A 17,226-nucleotide genomic window follows, 5' to 3' on the forward strand; every position below is an offset into this window, starting at 1 on the left:
AAAATATACATTTACTAAAAAGAAAGGAAGGCTTCATAGAACCAGATCCATTAAAGATAGAGCAGTTGAAATCAATCTTTATCAGAATGGAAATATTAGATACTCTATACAAGTAGAACTATGCTGTTATGACTGCCCTACCTTCAGATCTTTTCATTTTGCTCAGGTTTTCCTTCTCTGAGCCAAACATCCTGTTTTCCTGGTCCTCATTAAAATTTAAATGATGATTAAAACTACTAATGATGGGAAGTATAAACATGGTCAGTAACAGGTAATCCAAATAGTCTGACCTCGGAGTAGATCTAATTTTTATCTTTTGCATTCTTCCGGATGTATGAATCTAGATGCTAAAATTTATGTATAGTTCCCAAATCTCTACAAGACAGATGGAGGGAAAAAAAGAGGAGTACAAAATTACTTGAAGAATTTGGACTAAGGTTAAATACTCATTAAGGGTAACTGAACGTGGACTGTAATTTCTCCCATTTTATTTTCATGTGCTCATGTGATTGTTTATATCGGGACACGATAATTAAATACAAAACAGAATGCAAGACTCTCAATTTATAGTTTGTAGCTTAAAAAGAATCTCTTTATTAAACCTGTTACAGAATTCATTTTTTCAAATAGAAGTACAAAAAAATTTGATTGTCACCAAAAATGTAACCAATGAATGATGGTATTAGAAATTATTTTCCTTTACTGTAGCTTCTCTAAATTTTCTATTTTTTTCTATAATGAGTATTCTTTAAAACCACAAGCAAAAAATAAAAAATAAAAATAAATAAATAAATAAAACCACAAGCAAATTCTTTCTGCACTCCCTTTCCCCACCAATTTTATCACAGTTTGTGGCCTATCAAGTAGGATTTTTGGACAAGTGCTTACATTACTCTTGGTTCCTGGGTTTTATTTCAAACTATACTGAACTCTTCCTAATTTTTGTTAAGTGCATTTCCTATTAACCAAAATTAAAAATGTGCCCTTTGAAAAACCTGATTTCAGATGAAAATCTGTCTTGCAATTAGATACATAGAAAACGAATATTCTATGCAATGTAAGACAAACCATGGTTCTTACCATTCTATTTCCTAGTTTGATAAGGACTGTCAAATTTCTTAAAAGAGTACACACATACATTTTTAACTTGGCATTCCATGTTCAGTAAAAATCAATTTGATCTTAATTACTGTGGAATTTTGTCAACTCTAGCAATGGCAAAGCTGAGTTTTATCTTGCCGTTATCTAGCAAAAAGTAAATACCATTAAGATTCCAAATGCTTAACCTGGTTAAAATGAGAATATATTTCAATCAAAAACATACCATCGGGGAAAAAAAAACAGTATTGCTATCTAGCCATGAGTTTCTCAGTACATTTCTGCAGGCCCTAAATGTTTAGAATAAATGTAGCATTCACATAATACTATAGTCCATGAAAAGAGTATATTCTTTTATTGTTTTTGTACATACATGTTGTTTCAACTTTCAATAATAAAATTCAATAAATTTGATTCCTCAATCATAAAAACTTGCTTTACACATTATGTACATGTTGCCAAAGTCTATAGCCATACAAAACATCACAAAGATTTGACTCTATGCATGGTGCCATCACACAGGAGGGAGCTAATCAAATAACATACATTCAAAGATTAAACTGTAGATACGCACAGTGTATTTGGCACTGTTTCCTTAACATTAGAACACCTTCCTCTCAGAGACAAGTATTCTTAAGCTTTAGTCCCAACATACCAGGATTTCTTTTATTCACGTCAAAAGCAGCTTTCAAACTCTATTGTAACAGTAATCAGTTGTAAGAAACAAAATACAACCAGAATTGGGAATGGATTCAAACACGCAGACTTTTTGCTATGCTCCAACCTGCCATCCTTAGAGTAGGTTTACTTTGATAATTTTTCCATTGTCAGGGGTGTCAAGAAGAAACAATTTAAAGACAAATACCTTGAGTACACCTAAAGGTAACAGTTTGTTTAAACTTTAAGAATATCAGTTCTTCTTGGGAGTACCCAGGGAGCCCTGATGATGTGGAACTTGTGATGATTTTGGCAGGAATTCCAGAATGACCAATGCCATTCAAGTTGTGGAGACCATACAAGCAGTTAAACTCATGAGGAGAAGGATCTGGAATGCTTATATCTGAATTCAGAATCCTCAGCAACTTGTGTTAAGGGTCTCTTTCTAGGACTATAACAGACTCAAGTCACAGGTTACAGATTTACTTTGATGTGTAATACTACACTGCTACGAAATGGAAGGAGAAAATAAAAGTACAGAGGCTTAACCATTAAACTTTTAGAGACTTTGGCTACATCCCAGTGGGCAATGTTTGATTAACTTCATTTTACCAAAATTAAATCCCTTCACTTCAACCAGACCCATTAAATTTATTCATTGAAGCCATACATATTCCAGAATGTTTATAAAAGACACATACCATGTTTATAAAAGACATAAATTCAGTCTCAAACTAAGGCAAAAAACCCTCAACTGAACATGGATCACAGTACAGGGGAACAGAAATCAGAAATTGGTAAAGTTCAGGGATATGCTATAGTTTCACACAAAACTTGTAGCAATAAATTAAGACTTAAAAAAAGTCTTACAATGTACAAAGGACTATGAAGTGCAAAGTAATGTCACTGAACCAAAATTTAGTTTAATCATTTTATTTCAAGTGTAGTTTTTAAAATCATAAATGGGGTCTTATAGTCCAAAGTCCAAACATTTATTCCTCCTCAGAGCTTTAGAATATGACAAGCAACTTTAGACCTTGCTTTCCAAGCCCAGTCTTCCTTGCTATTTTTTAGACTTCTGAGACCTAGTATTTAAGCTACTCCATTCTAAATGTACAATTTTAAACAACTATTGTACACTTAAGATTTTTCTGAAAACAGTCCATCAAGTATAAAGAATGGTTTCTGTCCAAGGATCAGTAGTGAGGGAAGAAATACTAAACATCAAAAAATCATTTATTCATTTAAAAAATAACAGAACCAGTGCTGTTCTCTGTCATGAAAGAGAACATGTAAGGTTAACTTAAATTACTTTTGTAGACTTTGGTAATATTTTATTACCTACACAGGCCTCAATCTTACTTAAAGATCTTTTAGGCAAAGTCCCCCACCATCAGGATTTACTGAGTAAAAATCCTGGGAACTAACATAGACCTAAATGTGCTATTCCAAAGAGTAATAGGTTACTACTTTAGGGGAAAAAAGCTGCCTTGAGAACTTTCCTCAAATGCTCTTTTAAATAGAAAGTTAATGGGAATCTTTTTTTTAAACCAACTTTGGGTACATACTGCCCACCAAATAAAAAAGGGAATCAAACTTTATTTCCTATTTTAGGAAATTTTCCAACTTATAATCCTTTAAGATTATAACTTTTTCACCTTTTTTTGACTGATATTTAAATTTTTTAAATTCTACATTTCAATGTAGTAAGAGTTCTTTTTCAAATAATTTTCACAACCCAGAACACAGACATCAGAGCAACACTCACAAGTCACATTGTTTAACTATAATGAGATGAAAATGGACGGATATCTGAAAATAGGTATTCCCTCTACTCCAAAGGTGAGCAAACTTTTAACATGTGACCAACACAGAACTCCATCCTTCCGGAGATCCCTCAAACTCAAAACGGTTCCATTTAATAAGTCAATACATTATTCTTAAAAATTAAGTTTGGTCACTAGGAAAGACTGAACAAAAACGATTCCCCTCCGCTCAAAACAACCAAATAGCTCTAGTTACCCCCTCCTCTCCCCACAAAAATAGGGAAGTAGTTGAGGCTGAAGTCTTTAAATCTGAAATTTCAGCTCCTAAAACACTGCTGCTATTTGCTCAAAGTTACAGATCTATGTATTTCCTTCTCCAATACTTCCCCCATTTATAAATTTATTTACACACACACACACACACGCACACACACACACACACACACACACACACACACATATTCACACATACCCTTACTCTCAAGTAAGACACTTTTTTGTGTTTGTTGATAAATTATGAGGATTATGAACTAGGTGTGTACAGGGTTTCATAGGTGCTTTGTAAACATCAGAGTCACTTGGGTCCTTTTCTCCAAAAGCCTGAAATCAAATTACACAACCAGGGATCACTACTTTCCCAGACGCTGTTCACAGGCTGCATATTGACGAAGGGCAGAGAAAAAGTCCTCATAACTGATGTTTAGGTGGGAAGGCAAAGAGCTGAAAAGAAAGCACAGGGGGAAAAAAAGCAATTAGATGATACACTGTAATGTGGAGGGGGGAACCAGAAGGAAAATACCCCAAAAGACGTTAAGGACAGAAGAAAGTAAATGATAAACACAGAGTATGTCAAACCATTTCTACTAAATGACAGCTAAACTCACTGGGAAACAGCGCAAGTACAAAATAATCTCTCCTTCTTTCCCTAAGGAGAGAAAAGCAACTTGTAGCAAGACAGAGATTCAGAACCTGTATCAGCCGAAGTCTAAATCAATGCAGAACTGGAGACCTATTTGTAAGGATCTCATTCACGTTCACGTTAGGAAGTCCTCTCTGCCAGAGCGAAGCCCACACTGCGTGAAGCGGTCTATGAAAGCCAGGCTTAGCACTGGCAGAGCAGCACAGCACCCTCACGCGACTGCATGTCGAAGCCACGCGGTGAGCAACCAACAAATGAACGTTCATCTCTACCATTTCCATTCGCTCAAGGCGGCAATCACAGTGCGATGTGAAGACACTTTAAGGGCAGAATGAAATGTACAGCCAGAAGGTTCCCTGTTAGGTGTTTTAAATACTTAGAATAATTTTCAATAATCGACATAAACAATTCTCTAACGTACACAGCTTTCTTGTGAGGCTTTGGGAATTCCAAACTGTATCAGAGCCAAACACCTGGTCAGAGTACAAGTCGCACTGGGAGCTCCAGGCACATACATCACAAAAAAAAGACTGAACAAACTTACCACAAACAGACTCCTGTCTGACCATGTGCTGGTTCTCGTAGCTAGGCTTTCTTTGTCCTTCCTTTTCCCCTCCCTAGCTTTACTGAAATATAATTGACTTATAAGCTTTTTCCTTCAACTGCCAAAAATTCTGAAACAAGTCTCCTTTTCCTCCATTTCCTTCTCTTATTAATCCTGCCATCAACCTTTTATCTTACTCACTCCACTGCAGCGATACCCTCACAAGATATCCTCAAACAACAAGTCAACGACACTCTTCTTGCTGAAGCTTGCTTCATTCAGATGTCCTCCTCAAACAACCCACTTGACTAAGTCTTTCCCATTTTATCCTCTTCATCAATAGCTTCGTCTCCTATCACTCGAGAAGCACTTAGCGCCACTACCTCCTCACTGCCCCCAAAGTGGTCTTGCCATTCCTGTCTGTTCTGTTAGGGCTCCACCCTTCTACTTCTCCATGTTATGATTAAGACGTTAAGACATCAGGTGCTTACGGTCTGGTGGGCAGTAGACAAATCCAAAGCAAACCTTAATATAACGTGATAGGGCCATGACAGACATATGTACAAAGATCCACAGGAAAGCTTATTATGTGCTCGGTATCTGATGTCCGTTATCTGACTTAAATCCTCAACTTCTTATTAAAATACCCATTTTACAAATACAGAGAAGTTTAAAAGCTATCCAAAGTCATGTTACTGAAAAGCATCACCAAGATTCAAACTGAGATGTATCTGTTCTAAAACACACTCTTCCCTTCAAACTACTCTCAACCTCACAAAGCAGCACTGCTACCTTCCTTGGAGCCCAATGCACAAGGCACCTGAAATTAACTCAGAAAACCCCTGGAGAAAAAGAAACAAGAGAAACATACACCCATCATAGGAAAGCCAGAGTTTGGAGATGTGGGTTCTAATTCCACTTTACTACAAGCAATAGTAAGAGCTACGTCTCCTCCCCATTTTCCTCACGCCTACAAAATGAGGAGGCAGGACCATATGATCTACAGCCCTTTCTGACTCTACAATGCTACGGGTTCTTTTCTGCCTTTTTATTTGACACCTTTACCCTGTCTTGCCCCTGAACTTGGAGCATTTATTAAAAGGCCAAAAGATCCCTTGATACTGTGCTCTTCTATATACACTTGAGAAAGTTCCTCTATTCTCACAGACTCAACTACTACTACTTCTAAGTACTGTCAAACTCTAAATATACATTTTTTAGCCCCTTGACTTCTCATCCATGGACCAATTCTGCATCTTCATCTGCCCTTGTAAGTGTTTCCACGAAACAGACTATGGCTTTGAAATCATCTTATCCTTGAAATCAACCTTTTTTTTTTTTTCAAAATCAATGCTCCCTTGACTTTGTAGTTTCTCTCAGTAACGTCATAATTAGGCTTAACAGCTTAGGAGTCATTTCATTTCTTCTTGGACTTTTAGCACAGTTGTAATTATGCTTGATAAATAATTCTCATTAGAGACAGAATTTATAGAATGTTCCTCCTAAGACTCAGAATTTAAATATATTTTAAGGCTACTAAGTCTCTTTAAAATCAGGGGTCAGCAAATACAGCCCATGAGCCTGCCACCTGTTTTTTTTTTTAATGACGTTTTATTACGACACAGTCACACACATTTGTTCTGCGCCGTCTGTGGCTGCTCAGCTATACTGCCAGTGCTGAGGGGTAGCTGCAAAGAGACTGTATGGATCACACATTCGCCAAAAATACTTACCATCTTACCTTTATATAAAAAGTTTACCCAACTCTGCTCTAGATAAGCAATTTCATTCTCCGCGCTGTATTATGCCCTAAATCATAGCCAAGGGTTCTTCACTTGTCTCTTTACCAGGTTCTTTCCCAAATCCAATCTACTCTAGTACACAGGTGCCAAACAAATCTTCTAAAATCACCATTTCCACACTATCTACAGGCTCAGTGGTTTCCTACTTCCTGTCTAAACCGTTATGCATATTCTTAGTGCTGGTACTTAAAACCTTCCCAGCATCAATACACCCAAATTATTTGTTTTCATCTTACAGAGCTGACCCTTCAACAACATGGGTCTGAACTGCATGAGTCCATCTGTACGCAGCTTTGGTTTTTTTGATACAGTACAGTACTATAAATGTATTTTCTGTTCCCTATAATTTTCTTAATAACGTTCTTTTCTCTAGCTTACTTTATTGTAAGAATACAGAATATAATACATATAACACATAAAATATGTATTAAGTTAGGCTTCCGGTCAAAAGTAGGCTATTAAGTTTTTGAGGAGTCAAAAGTTATATACAGATTTTGGACTGCACAGGGGGTCCACACCCCTAATGCCCACATTGTTCCAGGGTCAAGTGTACTACCATCTAATGTCATAATGCCAAATCTCTGTGCTCTGGTAGGGCCGGTTCCCTCACGATTTCTCTAAAATGAGATGTTCACTCCTCACTTCCCAGCTTTTCTTTTTTCCTTGTCCATCATCCCCTATACTTCTCACCCTTTCTGTAATTACAAAAATTCTATCCATTTTACATGCCCTGGAGTATGTCAGACCTTTCCTTTAAAATCAGCAACTATGGGGGCACCTGGGTGGCTCAGTTGGTGAAGCATCCGACTTCGGCTCAGGTCATGATCTCACAGCTGATGGGTTCAAGCCCCACATGGGGCTCTGTGCTGACAGTTCAGAGCCTGGAGCCTGCTTCAGATTCTGTATCTCTCTCTCATTCTCTCTCTGCCCCTTTCCCACTCACACTCTGTCTCTCCATCTCTTAAAAATAAACATTAAAAAAAAAACAAAAAAAACACAATACAACACAATAAAATCAGCAACCCTGACCCACAGACATATCTCTCTCACTCGTCTCCTATGACAATTTGTATTAATGCCAGATATTTGCACAAGCACTCTCTCTTGTGTCTGAGTCTTTAGCTTACCACTGATACTGTGAAATACCTGAGGCAAAGAACCAGTATTATAAGTCTTTGGGAATTCTCACCATACCTAGTACAGTGCTAGGCTCAAGAAACACTTGCTGAATTCAACCAAAGTCAGTACACTTTTAATTACTTACACAATCTCAGTCAATCTGATGTGCCAGGGAAGAAAGCCTAATGTGCTGTCCACAGGACCAAACTTCAGTACTAAATCAGGATCGGGGAAACCATTTGAACCTTATAAAGAAAGAAATACACAGGAATTTAACATGCATTGCTCACAAATAAAATGACCAAGGGCAAAATCTGTTCATCAAATTGGCTTTTTATGCTTTATCTGTTTTCTTCACAAACTTCACTCGTATGTTTCCATACCACCACCCCCCTGCCCAACATATACTTTAGTATCTATGTTATTTCCAAATGTGAACGCTTTCTCTAAAGACCATTTGACTGAATGGATTACCTGATAAGAAGGTACCCCACTCCCATCCTAAACCAGACAGCCCCCAAATCCCATCCATCTTTCAAGACTCCAAAGTTCTCCTGGCACCCTGAGAACCATACTGTTTTAGGGGCACAAATGCTTATTCTGGCCATAGAATCACAGAACTTCAGAGATGAAAAGGAACCATAAAAGTAACTACAACCCTTCCTTCCCCAATACCCCTTATTTTATAGCTGAGAACAAAAAAAACCCAACTCCTAGCTATCTAGTATAAATGTTTTCTCCAGAGCTCCAGCCTAGGAAGGGAAAAGACCAGACACCTGCCTCAACAAAGGCATGGCCATTCATTCAGTCTCACAAACTGGTTTCCATACAAGACCTGGTTTGAGAAAAAAAGGGGATGAGGATAGTTCAAGTGCTTAAAAAATAAAGTAAAATAAATATTAACAGAGTCACTGGTAGAACAGAAAAGATGCTATTATCCAAGAAACCCAGGCTGCAACAGTTTCTAATAACCTCAATTCTGCCATTAACTTTCGGTCGCACAACCTCTCCAGGGCTTAGTCGTTTCACTTGTTAAATAAGGAGACTAGATTAGACAGGCTCATCCAGCAGTAATTAAGAATTATTTCCATAAAAAAGTCTCTTTAAAGTCCATATTGGTAAAAGTGCGTGGACTAAGAAGAATATATATTCCTCTAACTGCTAAAGAGCAAATTATCTTTAGTTAAAAAAAAAAATTAAATAAAAAATGGCAAGAAGGAATTTCTGGCTAAGAGTAGTGTGAAGAAGGTGATGAATCCTCCCCCCAAAAATATGTATTAAACTGACAAAACCAAACATTTAAGGGCACCGGATACTGGCCAGAAGCAGACAATTATTCTTTTAATAACAAAAAAATGAAACACCAACTAGGGCTTCAGGTAAGAACGGTAAGGGTCTTTGTCTTTCCTGCCTGGGAATGGTCCTAACTCCCATGCCTCTACCCCCAATCAAATGGAAAAAATTATACGTTTACCAGCATGGGGCTGATGGCAAAATTGGTAGATTTGTTGCCTGTGGCCAAAAGATACGAACTCAATTTGGAACTGGAGATTGTGGGCAGGAGGGGGCAACGATGAAAGCCCAGGGTTTTGCCAGTTAAAAGCACCAAGCGGCAAACTCAAAAGGAAATAAATGAGGAAAACACACAGCTTGTTGGCTTGATGTTGTGGTCCCAGTTAGGGCAAGCAGTCTAATGGTCAGAAACTTACCAGGCAGATCCTGAAAATAAGGGCTCAGCTAAGCCCTCCACATACCCATAGCTGATGAGGAAACTGCATACATGCAAAGGAGGAAAGTAACCAAGGAAAAGTAACCAAGAAGACTTGAGAACTGGTGGGAACTCTGAACCCAGCAGCCAACATCATACAGATCAGGGGAGCCTTCCAAACTCAAGCTGTTAGAGCACAACCAGTGTGCAAATGACAGTCTGACACATAAAACTAGACAGACACAAGAAGTGAGACTAAAACATAAAATTAAAAATAGAAAATTTGAGAAGAGGCAACGGGTGTCATCTTTATATATAGGCAACGCAATTGTGTATTTAAAAAATCTTAAGGGGCAGGGTGCCTGGGTGGCTCAGCTGGTTAAGTGTCTGACTTCGCTCAGGTCATGATCTCACACAGTTTGTGAATTCAAGCCCCGCGTTGGACTCTGTGCTGACAGCCTGGAGCCTGGAGCCTGCTTCAGATTCTGTGTCTCCCTTTCTCTCTGCCCCTCAACCGCTCACACTCTGTCTCTGTCTCTCAAAAATAAATGAACATTAAAAAAAAAAAAAAATCTTAAGGGGCACCTGGGTGGCTCAGTCAGTTGAGTGTCCAACTCTTGGTTTCAGCTCAGGTCATGATCTCATGGTTTGTGACATCTGACAGCGCGGAGCCTGCTTGGGACTCTCTCTCCCTCTCTCTGCCCCTCCCCCAGTTTCTTTCACAATAAATAAACATTAAAAAAAAAAATCTTAAGACTCTGCAAATGAACTATCAGAACTAGTAAGTGAATTTTAGCAAGGTGGCAAAATACAAAATCAATATTAAAAAAAACCCAAAACTATATTTCCATATATTATCAACAATCTAAAAGCAAAACTAAGCAAACAATCTCATTAATAATAGCATCCAAAAGCATAAAATACTTGGGAATAAATTTAACAAAAGAAGCAGAAATCCCAAATCCTGAAATTATAAAACACTGTTAAAAGAAAAATTAGGACCCAAATATGGAGACATGCTACGTTCATGGATTAGAAGACTCAATATTGTTAAGATGGTCAATCTCCCCAAACTGAGCTACAGATGCAATTCAGTCCCTACCAAAACCAGGTGCTTTGGGGTTGGTGAAGCTGATTCTAAAATTTACATGAAAATGAAATGTTCCTGACTAGCCAAAGTTGTTTCACTTCAAAAAAGAAAATCAAAGTTGAAGGACTTTAAGGACATGATTTCAAAGTTTATCATTAGTAGGCACTACGGTAATCAAGACCTTGAGGCATTTGAAGGGACAGGCAGTACAGACCAATGGCAGAGAGTAAGAAGTCCAGAAATAAATTCAAAGATTTATAGTAAATTGGATTTCAACACAGGAGTCACAGTAATTCAAGGGAGAAAAAAATGGTGGCAGAAGAACAACTCAGTTTGTCTGCCTCACACCATTCACAAAAAGTAAGTCAACACAGCTTACAGATTTAAATGGAACAGGTTAAGTGATAAAAATTCTAGAAGGAAATAATGGTGACTTTGGGTTAGGCAAAGATTTCTTGGATATGACACCAAATGCATGATCCACAAAAGAAAAAAATGATAAACTGGATTTCATAAAGATTAAATACTTTTTAAGTTTTTATTTATTTATTTTGCGGGGAAGAGAGGGAGAGGCAGGGAGAGAGAGGAGAGAGAGAAAGTCCCAAGCAGGCTTTGCATTGTTCAGTGCAGAGATCAAGGCAGGGCTCAATCTTGAACTGTGAGATCATGATGTGAGCTGAAATCCGGAGTCAGACACTTAACCAACTGAGCCACCCAGTCACCCAAAGATGAAATACTTTAAGGAAAAAAAAGTAAGCCATGGATTGTGAGAAAATATTCCTAAGTCATATCTTACTACTGAAAAAAAGATCTGTACCCCAAATATATAAAGACCTCTTAAAACTAAGACAAACAAGCCATTAAAAGTAGGCAGAATGTCTTGAACAGATATTTCACCAAAGAAGATACAGATGACAAGTTAGCACATGAAAAAAGCTCAATGACATTAGTCATTAGGAAGATGTTAATTAAAACCACAATAAGATACTATTACATCCCCACTAGAATGGCTAAAATTAAGAAACAAAAACAAAAAACTGACAATACTGTGTCTTGGCAAGGACGTGAAGAATCTAGACTCCTCTACATTACTGGTAGAATATAACAATACTATAGCCTCTTTGGAAAAGTTTGGCAGTTTCTTAAAAGTTAAACATTCACTCAACCAACACAACCTAGCAATTCCATTATTAGTCATCTACCAAAGAAAGGAAAATATGTCTGCACAAAGACTCATATGTGAATAGTCACAGCAGCATTATTCAAACAAACCTAATGCACATCAACTGGTGAATGGATAAACGAAATGTACATCCACAGAACTGAATACTATTCACCAACAGAAAGCAATGAACTACTAATACATGCAACATGGATGAACCTCAATAATATGCTGAGGAAAGAAAACAAGACATTAAAGATTATTTTATATGATTTCATTTATATAACATTTCTAGAAAAGATAAAAGTATAGTAAAAGAAAAAAAGCAGATATGTAGTTGCCTTGTATGCAAGTAGGAATGGTAAAGTTCGCAATCATAAGCGAACTTTTGGGGGTAACAGTATTCAGGCGGTCTGCTTCTGTCAGATTAGTAAGTTAACTTATGGACTGTGTACTTTTTCACTTATCGTGAGTTTGCCACCCCTGAAGGCAACACCTGGTCTCAAAACTTTGGCACTTCTCCATAGGCTCCCTGAAGGACCACCTTTGGTCCCTCTATCACTTTTAGGACACCCTCATAAATTACTCTATGGTTGGGGCCTTACAGAATCCGGGAAACAGTCAACATCCAGTAACCTACAATGAGTCCCTACAATGGTCTACTTTAAGTCTATTCATTCAGCCTAAATACAGCCAGGCAATGAGAGAGAATACCAGAGTAGGGGAAGAAATGAGTAGTCAGTGAAAGACAGGAGTTGGTGAGACCGGAGGCCAGAGAGCAAATGTGCTGTATGATGAACATGTGTCAATGTGGAAGAAACAAGAATGGAGAGTCAAGTAAATGACTGAGTTAGACAAAAAAAAAATGCATGATTAATAAATAAGGTAAATGGAGACCCTATTTGAATGAACAAAAAATGTATGTCTGAAATTGCATAGCTATAGAAGCTATTAATGGACATGAACTTGTTAGAAGCACTGCCTTTCTTCAAAAGATCAAGGATGGGGTGCCTGGGTGGCTCAGTTGGTTAAGCATCTGACTCTTGATTTTGGTTCAGGTCATGACGTACGAGTCCTGAGATCGAACCCCGCATCAGGGGTTGTGCTGGGCAAGCAGCCTACTTACGAGCCTCCCCTCACCCCATCTCTCCTACCCTTCTGCCCACTCCCAAACAAAAGAAAATAACCCAAAAAACAAAAAACAAAAGGATCAAGGATAATGCCAGTAAGCAGAAGGACCATAAAGTTGAAGCAAAAGGTTCCTAGGAGGCTCTACAGAGAATAAACAAATTAAAGGCTTTTATAAATAGTTGAAGGAAAAAAACCCTATAATGTTATATTTGGTATAACATGACAAATACAGTGAGTATACTTCATATCACATAAAAGAAAGAACACTAAAAATAAAGTGACGAATGCTAATAAGATTATATTCTTGGGACTGCCTCCTAAATAGCTGTTAAATTCAAACTTAACAGATAGTTCAAACTAAAAAGAAACAGTAAGAGGAGTGCGATATTATAATAAAAAAAATACGTGTTTGGTCTCTGTCCAGGTTCCAAGCACAGAGCTCCTAAAATCCTTGGAATTTCCTGAATGATAGGAGTGAGAGGAGTATCTTGTGTTATTCATAATAAGCCCCCTTCCACCACAGCTGAGTTTCTGTTAATGGTGACTCTGGGCAGGCCTCTGGATAGCTTTAGGATGGGAGCTAGTTGCTGGGGAAACCAGTCATGTGATTAGAGGGCTGCAACTTCCGGCCCTACCTTCCAACCTGCAGGTAGGGGAGAAGAGCTGGAGACTGAGTTCAATCCCTAATAGTCAATGATTTCATCAATCATGCTAACATAAAGGAACTTCCACAAAATCCCCTAAATGACAGGGTTCCTAAAGCTTCCAGGTTGGTGAATGCACTGAGGTGCTGAGAGGGTGATGAGCCCAGAGAGGTCACGGAAGATGACTGCATCCCCTGGCGATACCTGGCCCCGTATGCCTCTTACGCTGGACGGTTCCTGAGTTGTGTCCTTTATAATCAACTGGTAAACATAAAGTTTAGTCAAGTTCCTTCCTGAGTTCTGGGAGCCATTCTAGCAAATTAGCAAACCTTAGGAGAGAGTCATAGGGACCTCCTAGTTATAGGTAGTTGATCAGGTGGCCTGTACAGGCGGCCTGAAAACTGCAACTGGCATCTGAAGTGGGGGCCGTTTTGTGTGACTGAGCCCTTCAACCTACAGAGTCAAACACTATCTCTGGGTGGTTAGTGTCAGAAGTGAATTGAACTGCTGGACGCCCATGTGGTGTCTGGAGAATTGGAAAACTCACGGTGTAGGAAAACATCCCACAGGAAGGCTGACAAGCAGAAGTCCGATATTCAAGAACATTCTTCAGCCCCCCACAAAATCCTCTTATATCCTCTCCTTTACCAGTAAGTTCTCTTGCAAGTGAGCTGACTACAGAGCTGACTACAAATCTCATTATCTCAAAATCATTTTCAACATGTGGGGCTTCAAAATTTCAGAAACATTACAAGTGTAACAACAACAACAAAATCAGGCTTTATGGTGCAAAAGGAACCCAGATGCTCTCCTTCATAGTGCACCCTCGTAAACCACGTACAGTTGTAGGACACAACTGAAAACATATATATTTGTCTATATATGACTTACTAAGTAAACTGCCAAACATATCTACATCCAAATCTGTGGCTCTCTTTTGCTGCTGGGCTACTAACTGGCAAAAGTCCTGAGCAGCTCTCACAATATCTGCTTTTCCATCTTCTGGGGAGAGCACCTTCACTGCCGATTGGCAATTTAAAACTGAAAAAAAAAAAACCAAACAAGTTATTAAAAAAAAAAAAAAAAATCCTGTTCCAGACATATTTCAAAATCTGTTTCAAGAAATATTAAGTTCAGACTAAAATAAAAGTATAGTTCTTATAGTAAACATGGATCATTTAAGTCCTTCAAACTGAATATCAAAACATATTTATCTGCTCCCCTCTGAAAGGACCCACACATCACATTTGTGTGTATATTTATATAGTACCTTCCTCTCAAAGTACTCAAAGACCTTGTATCTCTGAATAAATCCTCTAGAAAATAGGAATCATACGCTAGTTTACAATTTTCACTCACCTAAAATGCCATCTACAATCATAGTACAGTTAGCAGTAACACAAAAGATAAAAATGAAGAATATAGGGGGAAAAATGTGTTTCAATGAAACAGGTACTGTCTACCTTATCAGAATCTGATTCTGTGGGAGCTATTTTATAATTGACAGGATTCTAGGTACCTGACAGGAATGCCAAATTCTTATCTATAGACAAGAATGCAAATTCTTTCTTGTCTGGTAGAGGTTCAATTATCTTCCCTCTAACCCAACAGAAAAACCAGTTTTGCCTCCATTTACATATTCATTGCAATATTACTTACCTGTAAGTGTGTCCATTCTTTGGACTCTCTTTGAACTGGTTACAAAATCTGCCTGGTTCCTGGTTATTCATTAGTTAAATAAAATCTTTAACATGTGTGTATTTTTTAATATCTATGAAAGTCACGATTTTATCTTTTTCTGAAAATTCTTTGAAGAAGATGAAGAAAGAAAAGTCTAAATCTGATGATAAAAGAAGCGTGACAATAAAGACTAACAGCGCAAAATGAATGAATGAGTGACAGGACCTGCCTTGAAACACAAAATACATCTGTGTAAGTTAGATACTCAATTTGCTACTCACGCTTACCTTGATCGTCTTTGTCATTACTATTCGCAAACTCTGGTGAATATTTGGAACAATCTAAACCGAGAAGTTCCTGCTGTTGTTTTAAAATTTCATCCATTAATCTGGAATTATTTCTTTTGAAAATACCTTAAAAAGAAAAAAAGCAAGTAAATCCCAACTAGGTTAATTTATCCTCTTCAACAATTAATGGATATTTGCTGTGAAAACATCACTGCACCCAGAACTGAACAAACTCCACATGAAGCATTGCTGACTATGCCTCAACCGGAGTCTAAAAGAAAAACAAAACAAAACTCTGTTAACATAAGAGTCTGGAGTCAGGCTAACATAAAAAAAAAAAAAAAAAAAAAAAAAAGGATAGAGGTGACTACTTGGAGCCAATATGAGTATGAAAAAAATTTACACCTAGAAGGAAATTTTAAGCTATCTTTTACTTGAAATTTTCATTTACAGATTAACAAACTGGGACCCAGAGTCCTTAAGAGACTTGTTCAAGAATCTGTAACTGTGGCAGTGGCCCAGAGCCCTTATCTTGTGGACTCCCAGTCTGATGCACTTTCCTTGCAGACCCACTACGTGCATTCAATATTATTACTTCTATTTGATTCGTTGTTTTATTTTTTATTTTTTTAATGTTTATTTATTTTTGAGAGACAGAGAGAGACAGCATGAGCTGTCAGCAAAGAGCCTGACTGGGGCTCAAACTTATGAGCTGTAAGATCATGACCTGAGCTGAAATCGGACGCTCAACCGACTGAGCCACCCAGGCGCCCCGATTCGTTGTTTTAATGGTAAGAGGAACTATTAAGAATTATGTAGGGACGCCTGGGTGGCTCAGTCGGTTGAGCATCTGACTTCGATTCAGGTCATGATCTCAAGGTTCTTGAGTCAAGCCCCGCGTTGGGCTCTGTGCTGACAGTTCAGAGCCTGGAGCCTGCTTTGGATTCTGTGTGTCCCCTCTCTCTCTCTGCCCCTCCCCCGCTCATGCTCTCTCTCTCTCTCTCTCTCTCTCTCTCAAAAATAAACATTAAAATTTTTTTTTAAAAAGAGAATTATGTAGAAAATAGAGAGAATACACAAAAGTAGCAAAATCAAAATTTAGTAAATTCCAGCAAAGCATGGAAATACTCTACCTAAAACTGTTTTTGATCCTTCAACCATGCACAAAAAAAGCTAAAACTTTTAACGACTATTATGTCATTGAAAAAGATGAAGTAACTATGTGGCATAAATTTAACATGAAACTAATGAAGAGAGTTCTAACTAAAAACAAGTGACAACTATTTAGCTATTTTCAGAGGGGCAGCTTTTTTACTGGTCATTGCCTTTTCGATCTTTACCAAGTGTTCCTACTCTGTACTCTCAGTCAGATCTGACTTTAAAGTACTTCAAAGATTAACTGGGAAAGAGAATATAGTTAAAAATATATAAAATAACACAATCTGGTGAATATGCTGTATACACATTACGTTGCTAGTCCATGTGTAATAGCAGTTCAAAGGTTAAAAAAAAATTCTCCTTTGGTAGGGAAAGCTTTGTAAAATAAGCAAGACTTGAGCTGAGCTTTCGGAAGGTAGAAAACTGAGCTTCAACCTTAGAAAGTTAAAGACGATGGAGAG

General features: G+C 37.8%; 1 protein-coding gene across 1 annotated transcript in view; it reads right to left on the reverse strand.

The window, feature by feature from the left end:
• Positions 1-1,425: 1,425 nt before the first annotated feature.
• The window catches only part of NUS1 (NUS1 dehydrodolichyl diphosphate synthase subunit), a 31,532-nt gene continuing 15,731 nt past the window's right edge, over positions 1,426-17,226 (reverse strand). The window contains exons 2-5 of the mRNA XM_019418198.2: positions 15,608-15,733; positions 14,532-14,681; positions 8,051-8,150; positions 1,426-4,241 (exon numbers count right to left, since the gene is read on the reverse strand). Coding sequence (XP_019273743.1) covers positions 4,151-4,241; positions 8,051-8,150; positions 14,532-14,681; positions 15,608-15,733 — 467 coding nt within the window. The 3' untranslated portion in view covers positions 1,426-4,150. The remainder of the gene's footprint in view (positions 4,242-8,050; positions 8,151-14,531; positions 14,682-15,607; positions 15,734-17,226) is intronic.

Source organism: Panthera pardus, unplaced genomic scaffold (assembly GCF_024362965.1).
Source record: "Panthera pardus isolate Hobbes unplaced genomic scaffold, ASM2436296v1 HiC_scaffold_17, whole genome shotgun sequence".
Lineage (NCBI taxonomy): Eukaryota > Metazoa > Chordata > Mammalia > Carnivora > Felidae > Panthera > Panthera pardus.